The sequence below is a fragment of the Triticum urartu genome, chromosome 7A (genome assembly GCF_056163025.1).
Source record: "Triticum urartu cultivar PI428250 chromosome 7A, HENAU_Tu73, whole genome shotgun sequence".
Lineage (NCBI taxonomy): Eukaryota > Viridiplantae > Streptophyta > Magnoliopsida > Poales > Poaceae > Triticum > Triticum urartu.
The window spans coordinates 113,046,030-113,056,141 of record NC_141879.1 but is presented as its reverse complement, the minus strand read 5'-3'; the positions used below and the strand labels follow the sequence as shown (position 1 = coordinate 113,056,141).

General features: G+C 44.5%; 1 protein-coding gene and 1 pseudogene across 1 annotated transcript; both read right to left on the bottom strand.

Annotated features, from left to right (window-relative positions):
- Positions 1-445: 445 nt before the first annotated feature.
- Positions 446-1,323, bottom strand: LOC147958395 (uncharacterized; annotated as a pseudogene).
- A 2,545-nt stretch (positions 1,324-3,868) lies between these two features.
- LOC147958394 (uncharacterized) lies at positions 3,869-5,187 on the bottom strand. The gene has a single exon (XM_087536997.1). The coding sequence runs from the start codon at positions 5,185-5,187 to the stop codon at positions 3,973-3,975; it is 1,215 nt and encodes a 404-aa protein (XP_087393123.1). The 3' UTR covers positions 3,869-3,972.
- Positions 5,188-10,112: the final 4,925 nt, after the last annotated feature.

The following is a 10,112-nucleotide window of genomic DNA, read 5'->3' as shown; positions in this document are numbered from 1 at the left end:
CGCACGAACTGCGCCGTCACCGCAACGGCTGTTTCTCCTCAAGCACGTGCTCGAGCCACACAGCCTGCTCGTTACAACGATCCCCGCAGGGCTTAAATATCTGGGCCAACGCAGGAGCATGACCCCCACACCCCTGCCCACCCGCACGCCCCGATCGGCCCGCTCTGGCCACGTCCTCGCCGCGCACGTACGCGAACGAGTCGCACCAAGACCGCACGATCTCCACGCGCGCCCTACGGAAACACCAACGACCTAGCCCTACGGCTATACGTACGGTGTACACGGAGCGGGACACGCCCGTGCACCTAAACACTACACACACACACACACCCGACGCCACGGACTAAGCCTAGACACAGGTTGGACTAAGCCCAGACACAACTCAGACCATGCCTAGACTATGACCGTGGCTTATTGGCCCAACACACACTCCCTAAGCCACGGCTCAGAGGATCCTGTCGTACTCGATGTTGGCGTCAGCCAGAAGGGCTTGCTCCGCCGCATGCGCCTTCCGCAGTTTTGGGCACTTTCGCCGGAAATGCCCGCACTCTCTGCAGTTGTAGCACCGCCCTCGCCGCTTCCCTCCGCTGCCCGTTGCCGTGCTCGCTACTCCGTCGTCGTCATGGTCGCAGAAGCCGCGCCCTCCCTGTTGTCGCCACCGCGCCGCCCACTGAGTAGCCGTCATCATGAGCTGCTTGCCCGCGTGCTCGCCGCCGGCCTGCACGCGACGCCTGGACTTCTCCTCAAAAGCCTTCAGACGACCGACGGACTCCTCGAATGCCATCTCCTCCATGTTGCAGAACTATTCGATGCCGGCGACCGCGGCGTATAGCCGGTCTAGCATGGTGTCAAGCAGCTTCTTCACCACGGCGGCCTCGTCCAGTGTGAACCCGAGCTGCGCATACCTCGCCGGCATGTCGTTCACCTTGCCCGTGTACACGCCGAGGTCGTCGTCGTCCTCCATTCGCAGGCGAGCGAACTCACCGCAGAGAGTCGCGAGCCGCGCCGCCCGCACTCGATCGGCGCCGACGAAGTGAACCTTGAGGGAGTTCCATACCTCCTTCGTGGTTGGCTTCGTCGCCACCTGCATCATTAGGTCCTCTGACAGCACACCCAGCATCGCCGCTCGCGCTATCTTGCTCTTCCCGGCGTCGACCGCCACGCCCTCCGCCGGAGCCACAGCACACCACAGCCCTGGACGTCAAGGATAGCCTCCGCCTTGATCGCCCAGGAGGTGTAGTTCGTCATTGTCAGCGCCGGCAGCTGCAACGACATCCTGCCCGCACCGCCGCCATGTGGAACGAGCGTCACGGCCGCCGGCGATCACCTCGCAACCGAAGCTCTGATACCAATTGTTGTTGCCGCAGCTATCTCTCTGGCTCGCCGTAGCCTTCTCTCTCTGCTCTCCCTCACTTGTTGTGGCACGAACCAACGAAGAAGAAGAAGAAGAAGAAGAAGAAGGTAGAGGAGGACACGATCACAGAGTGGACGCGGTGATGGTTCCCGGCGCACGAACGCTGCCGCCGCCGCAATGGTTGTTTCTCCTCAAGCACGTACTTGAGCCACACAGCCTGCTCGTTACAACGATCCCCGCAGGGCTTAAATATCTGGGCCAACGCAGGAGCATGATCCCCACGCCCCCTGCCCACCGCGCGCCCCGATCGGCCCACTCTGGCCGTGTCCTCGCCCCGCACGTATGCGAACGAGTCGCACCAAGCCCGTATGATCTTCACGCGCGCCCTGCGGAAACACCAACGGACCTAGCCCTATAGCTATACATACGGGGTACATGCACCGGGACACACCCGTGCACCCAAACACCACACACGCACGCACCCGACGCCACGAACTACGCCTAGACACAGGTCGGACTAAGCCCAGACACAACTCAGGCCATGCCTAGACTATGACCGTGGCTTATTTTCCAAACAAACCTATCATTTATCCGATGTATTATTTGTTCATTGCTACAGTAACGATATTTCATGGGCCCTTGCAATTACAATGCAACGATAAATTATCCAAAACGGTGTTCTTTTCTGAGAATATTTGAAATAGCTTGGACAAACATTTGTCTGTGTGTTCGCCCTTGCAGCTTTACAGAGTGCTTAGAATGAGTGATTTGGATGATGACGATGATGATGATGGTGCTGGTGATGGTGAGCATCATGTCGTCTCTAGATTATGAAATGTGAATCACGCAAGAACCGTGTCAATTTCGAAGTGCTAATTTGTGGGTACAAAAACATTTTTTACATTTATGTCAAATTGTCAATGTCGTGCTGAATTCCTAGCTAAATAATGTTTTCTTGCGGGTTCTGAATTCCTAGCTATAGACAGTGAACATTATTGGTTTCATTCCCTTTTCTACATAAAGGATACTTGGTTCCCATGTTAATGTTCACTGTCCGGTTAGAGCGCCTCGTATGAGATTGGGAGCATGGCCCATTTTTCATGTTCTTTTGCTGGCTTCTTTTATACCTTACTTTTGAAGAATATACAGAAGATTTGTCTATCACTACATTGATTTTTTCTGTTGAATCCATCATTTCATTGGAAGAAATACTTTGTTGCAAAACGGTACAGAACTATAGATACATACTGGAATTACCTTGCGGCTGAGATCTCGCAACCACACCTCCCCTCTAGGCATTGAATCTCTATCGGAAGTCCCACTATATTTTCTTCTTTTTGACTACCCTGACCCTAATTCTCCCTAATTCTGCTTTCTCCTTAATAATTCCAATTATCCTCGTTCCCACCGACCTCGTCACAATATACACCGCTCTCCAGCTCCGCTCAACAATCTCCTACCAGTGAGTGTTCATGGGGGTTTCCCCTCGTGTCAATGCCCCAACCCTATCTTATAATCGCCACGGTATAAGTCTGATATCCTAAGTGTCCCTACCGATGCGACATCATTAGGCAACTAGCTAGAGCACGGAGCACCAAGAAACTTCGTGGTCTAAATTCCAACAGAGATTTATAATTTTGTCAGCTACTTAACAATAAGCAAATGCTTACATTATGTCGGTGAAACATTCCGGGTGTGCGGCGACGCCATCGAGGCACGGCGCCATGGCCAGGAGAAGATGAAGCGGGCACCAGGGAAGCGTTGCCGGCGGGCCGCCAGGCCGTCTAGGCGATGTGTGGTGGTGCTGGCATGCAACATCGAGCTCCATCTTGCATGGTCCTAGTAATGAGTGCCCCACATCGAAGCTTGATTTTGGAAGTGATGGCTCGAATCAGAATAGGAGGTTATATAATCAGAAAATCAAACGAACCAGGGATGGCTGCATACTAAATACAATTTTTATCGCATGATTTCTTTGTTTTTTTAGACATGGCTTTTGTGGGATTTTTTTTTGTGGGATGTTTATTATGTGGATAGGTTGCATGTCAAGAGAAATATGGTAGTGGGATGAACTATTTAGGTATTATAGATCTCATATCGAATTGTTATTGTTGTCGATGGTCTTATACCATCGAGGAATTGATCGTAGCAGGAATTTGGACCATTTTTTGGTTTATTTAATAAGCATAACTCCTATTTTCTATTGAGTTACTAATGGTTAAATCACAATATACTAACATGGCCATTATTCTAAATCCATGTTCACATCATTCATCTTTAACATGCATAACATTGACCGAGAAAATAAAAATATTTCACAATAATGAAAACACTATGCAACACATAATACCTAGAAATTCTAAACCCGTGTTTATATTCCTTTGTCTGTAAGATGCAGAACATGTCAACAAGAAAAATCAAATTTTTGACTATAATGAAAACACAATGTGACGCATAGATAAAAAAAATCTTCATGGTCCAACATCTCGAACATTGAACATGTAAATTATTGCCTCGAGCGGACTCAGTAAATTGTCCATATGATTACAAATTTCCAAATGGAAATGTAACTAACTTTGATTTCAATATAGAACTAAAATGGCAATGATAACTAGCGTCTAGCTAGAAGAAGATTCCGGTGGCGCATCAACCCATCCACCATTTCCCACAGAAGATTGTCCTACATCGACACCATTATAGCCCATGTAAGCACCCATCTCTAGAAATCCATTGTAGAATGGTTGATCCGATAGGCCATAACCCCATGATTCATACCCAAATGGGTCATTGATGGTTAAATCATTGCCGCCAGAGTTGACCAAACGTGGAGAGGCCACCAAATTATACCCAGTTGTTGAGTTAGGGTTTGCATTGTTCTGTTGTGGGCTCACTGGGTCGGAAGAACATACATAGTCGTTGACGCTTATATCTAGTGGGGGAGGTAGCTCAAGTGCCTGATTAGATGTGGTTTGTAGCTGGGAAGCAATCTGTGGCACTGAAGAAGATGGTGCAGGGTGGAACATTGATGGTACCCGAGGAAACTGTGGTGCCACAATCTGCCCTGGTGGTGGTGGTGGTAGTGGAGACGAAGGCATCTGGTGTTGTGGCAGATGGTGAGCCCACGGTGAGTGCACTGATGAAGGGACAATCTTCATGTGATTCGATGGTGGACCACTTGATGGTAGCATATTTTGTATCATGCTTGCACCACTAGTCATGGCCTTGTGGCCATAATGCAATGGTGGCAACCGGTGTCCAATTTCCTCATGGACACGATAGATTTCATTGGATAGATTTTTTAGATCTTCAAGACCGAGTTCTTCTTCCTTCGAGAAGATAAGGTTTGCCACCGTACCTGGGTGTTGCTCCAGGATTTGTTTCATATGCTTGATGGAGAGTTGGTTTTCCTTAAACTCTGTCATGCAATGCATATCTAGCCGAGCCACCTCACTTTGTAGTTGTGCAATCCTAGTAGTCGTTGCCTCATCGGCAAGTGGAATTGCCAGTGGTGCACCTGCTAGGAAAGCATCAACAATGGGGTCAGCAGATGGCGTCCCAAAGGAATGCATCTTCTCATTTTCCTTCTCTACGACGATAGCAACCCTAGCGCTGGTCACGGCAGAGAGGTCAGCAGCGACCTTAAACAAACCGCCACGTCGCTTGGAGAACGTGAAATCACGCTCTTTGTCATCATTGATGTATGTGATAGCTGAGCGCCTATCCTTCTTTGGCATAGTAACTCCTATAGCGACAAAGAAACTTACTACTAGAAATAGGAACCACAAGGATCTACAAAATGCATGAGATTTGCTAAAGCTGTTGACTAACGACATATTGGTGGGAGATATGTGGAGATGTGCCCCCTCTTATATAGAAGGGAATGGTTGTGAACGCCCCAAGGACCCTTCCATTCTCCAAAAGAGAGTTTTACTAATAATACAAAAGTTCCATCTTCCTATGCCCATGTTCGGTCTACTTGTCAGAGGCATTAATAGAATGGTGTATGAGAAATATTTGTGATCATGATACTTTTGCATAATATGAATGATAATAAAATTTCATCCTAATCCATACATCCAAATTTAGTAGCAATTGATATATATCCATTAATGTTTGAGTAGACTAGATCATGTAAATCTATAGTAGGCATTAACATATTACAAATTTATAAAAATGCTAGTTTTGTATAGAATTGATTTATAGTCAAATATCCATATATGAGTACATTAATATCATTCTTTTGAATCGACGGGTATGTTACTATATGTGTGTATCTATATCCTTATTTAGAACCATTCAAAAACTTCCAAACAAATTAGAAGATTAGAACCAATAAATCATTGATGTCTGATTACATACACATCCTCACCCATTAGCATTGTAAATTAATGACGAGTTAAATCCTACTAAGTTTTATTTCTATGGATACCACCATTGTGGTAAAATGCTTTTGATTATTAAATGCATTCCAACAATTACATTACATTTAAATAATTCAACGAGCAAACTTGTTACATCCAAAATCTCTACTAGTAGTTGTTTTCTCTAGTAGTAGTCATTTAATCCATAATATGTTGTGAAAGAATGGACTTTTGCGCCTTCACTAGAAAATAAGCTACTCCCTCCAGCTGAGTTTATAGGTTCGAATTTTAAAGTACCCCGTGCCAAGGTTCTAGCGCGAAAGCTGGCTCATATTGGGGTTACAAAATTAGCCTACTAACTTGCTCAATTTCATAGCTCAAATTTATTTTGGACCCTTGAAAATCTTGCATGTAGCAACTATTATTTTTTTAGAAGATGTAGCGCCTATATATGCTACTCTCCTCCCTCTCTATTAATTCTTAATAACATGGCCCACCTTGTCATGCCTTGTCTGGAATCAATTTCTCTCGTCCATATTTTGCACTACATGCACAATAATTGCTAATAATCCATGATGTCTTGCATTTCCAGACATCCATATGAGTAATATCCTTCATTCATGCTTGAGACTAAACACACGTGCAACACAAAGTGCTAAATTTTCGAAAGTTGATCAGGGTGAAGGGGCATGCGAGACATGAGTTATGTGTATGCTTTAAAAACCCGCCCTAAATATTCAGAAAATGGACATTTGGAATTCTGCACCAAATCCCTGGATGGAAGGATTATGAGATATTGGGAGAAACTAATATATACAAGTGGAAAAGAATTATATGAGACCAGGTTTCACGGACTAGCATGTGAGACCCACCCTCATGGATGGATGACATGTGACATTTACAAATCACAAAGCATCTACCCCACCCCCACTTGAAATCGGGGGGGGGGGGGAGATTAGATACTTTAGGATTTGTGAATGCCACGTGTCATCCATCAAGGTGGGTCTCACCTGCTAGCCTGTGAGACCTGGTCTCATATAATTTTTTTCCTATACAAGTACATAAGAAAGTCATGTTACTATGCCTTTCCCTTCAATCCCTATGCTCCCTTCGAATAGAGAACTATGGTTGCTCCTGCCAATTGGCATCATTGACCCCACACATTGGTAAGTTATGGCGTTCTCGTGTGGAACACCCATGCACACGTGAGGCGCCCTGTAAAAAGTATCAACTATCCACTTTTCCATCTTCTAACGACCTTGCCTCCCATCGCTCCAGATCATCTATCTTGCTCCTAGAATTGGATTCACCCCTTAAATTCCATCCACCTTCATTTCTAAACCAATACACCCTAGACACATTGATTCATTTTAAAATCAAATTCCATTTTTGCTTCATATTTATATTTTGTACTAAGTTACTACTAAAGCCAGAAGGTAGGTTTCCCTTTTGTGTGACTATGATTTCAGGCATCTTTCAAAATTCATAAAATTAAGTAAACATCATGTAAATAATAACTCCCATGATAAATCCATGCAAAGGGGGGGGACGGGTGTGCCTCGGGAGGGTCTCTGCTACATCCTAAACATATATATATATATATATATATATATATATATATATGTAATTTTGAAGTTTCCATGTCATTTTCTTATGGGAGTAAGAATTTTTTATTTTTTGTTCACTAATCTATTAATAATTTATCAAAGAGACGAGTTACATGTCTTTCTGTCTCTAGGTACTAGAACCTTCTAGAACTCAAACAAATTTAGAGGTAATTTATTTGGTGGAGAGGGCATGTTCCAAAATATGTAGGTAGGGGTCTATGGGGTTCATGTGACATAGGGCTAGGGCATGCCTAGCGATGCATGGGCTCCATAGGAGTCCTTCCTCTTGAGTCTCATGCCCCTATCTATATATTGTGTAAAAACCCTCGCTCAAATTATCTACAATTTTTTTCCACCACCACTTTGATTCGAGGCGAAATTCATCTGCAACTCTATTTTGGTACTCTGGTGGAGGGGAAACTTCTCACCATCTTCATGAACCAATGGTCTCTCATGCTCCCTTGATGAGGTGTGAGTAGTTCATCTCCTAGAAAACTAGTTAGTAGCCGTAACTATGTAGCATCTTATCTCCAATGTCTCACAAAGATCACATGAATTTCCTAACATGCTTGTGATCCATATAATGTAATATTATATAGAATCTTCTTGCTATGTGATAAATACTTACTTTTTAATCAGATTATACATGTTGCATGGACTTTTTATAGATATATATTGCTCCATGATTCATTACTCCATACAATTGCTAGTTTAGATGGAAGATCAATATACTGAGCGGTGTGCGTTGCTTGCTGCTAGGTGTATAGCCTAACAACTAGTTAGGCTCCCAAGGGCAGGAGTCTGTAGCTAGTGGCAAGACTTTTCCCTCATTGAAAAACCAAGGTATCAATCTATGGAGGTACAAGGTTCTGTAGGAATGAAGTATGTCTACCAGAGGGGGTGTGAAATGGAGTTCTTAAATATTCTTCGGAGAATTCAAAACTCTCATAACCCAGTAGCGGAGCGAATGAAAAACAAACAACAAAGAGCTAAAACTAGTAACTGAATGGAAACTAAACATGCATCGAGACATATCATATGAAGGAGAACATATCAAATGAAAACATGGGTAACAGAGATAACCAGCGGTGCTCGATGGCGACAGTGTATTTGTTCGACAAGTTCATCCTTCTGCACAAGGACTACGCCTGGTTGGGGGCTGTGACTTAACACAGAAGATAAACTCTCTTCACCCTATTATCCTCGACAATTGGTTCGTCAACCAATGTCGATTACTCATGGTAGATACTTGAGGTGATCTCTGAACCTTTACAGACTTCTTCTTCAAAAACCACAATCACTCTTGGTCTCTGAAGAATATGACACCTAACCGTCTAGAGAGTTTGCAGCTCTCAAGAGTAATAGGAGGAGCATACTAGACTTAGATTCGAGTGATGCTGAACCACTATCTAATTCTTCGGCTCTAGGGTTTTTTCTCTCAGTGGATTTTAAACTCAAATTGCTCAGAGAGGGGGTTGCTCAACAATATTCTCAGAATCAAATGGAGAGCCACCAGACAAAGCCGGTGTGGGGAGGCTATTAATAGCTGCATCCTTCTTGGTGAAGGAAATATGCCCTAGAGGCAATAATAAAGTTATTATTTATTTCCTTATATCATGATAAATGTTTAGTATTCATGCTAGAATTGTATTAACCGGAAACATAATACATGTGTGAATACATAGACAAACAGAGTGTCACTAGTATGCCTCTACTTGACTAGCTCGTTAATCAAAGATGGTTATGTTTCCTAACCATGAACAAAGAGTTGTTATTTGATTAACGAGGTCACATCATTAGTTGAATGATCTGATTGACATGACCCATTCCATTAGCTTAGCACCCGATTGTTTAGTATGTTGCTATTGCTTTCTTCATGACTTATACTGTTCCTATAACTATGAGATTATGCAACTCCCGTTTACCGGAGGAACACTTTGGGTACTACCAAACGTCACAACGTAACTGGGTGATTATAAAGGAATACTACAGGTGTCTCCAAAGGTACATGTTGGGTTGGCGTATTTCGAGATTAGGTTTTGTCACTCCGATTGTCGGAGAGGTATCTCTGGGCCCTCTCGGTAATACACATCACATAAGCCTTGCAAGCATTGTAACTAAGATGTTAGTTGTGAGATGATGTATTACGGAACGAGTAAAGAGACTTGCCGGTAACGAGATTGAACTAGGTATTGGATACCGACGATCGAATCTCGGGCAATTAACATACCGATGACAAAGGGAACAACGTATGTTGTTATGGGGTCTGACCGATAAAGATATTCATAGAATATGTAGGAGCCAATATGGGCATCTAGGTCCCGCTATTGGTTATTGACCGGAGACGTGTCTCGGTCATGTCTACATTGTTCTCGAACCCGTAGGGTCCGCACGCTTAAGGTTACGATGATAGTTATATTATGAGTTTATGCATTTTGATGTACCGAAGGTTATTCGGAGTCCCGGATGTGATCATGGACATGACGAGGAGTCTCGAAATGGTCGAGACATAAATATTGATATATTGGAAGCCTATGTTTGGACATCGGAAGTGTTCCGGGTGAAATCGGGATTTTACCGGAGTACTGGGAGGTTACCGGAACCCCCCGGGAGCCATATGGGCCTTAATGGGCTTTAGTGGAAATGAGAAAGGGGCAGCCCAAGGTGGCTGCGCACCTCCCCCCTCCCCTAGTCCTATTAGGACTAGGAGAAGGTGGCCGGCCCCCCTCTTCCTCTTTCCCCCTCGGGGAATCCTAGTCCAACTAGGATTGGGGGGGGGAGTCCTACTCC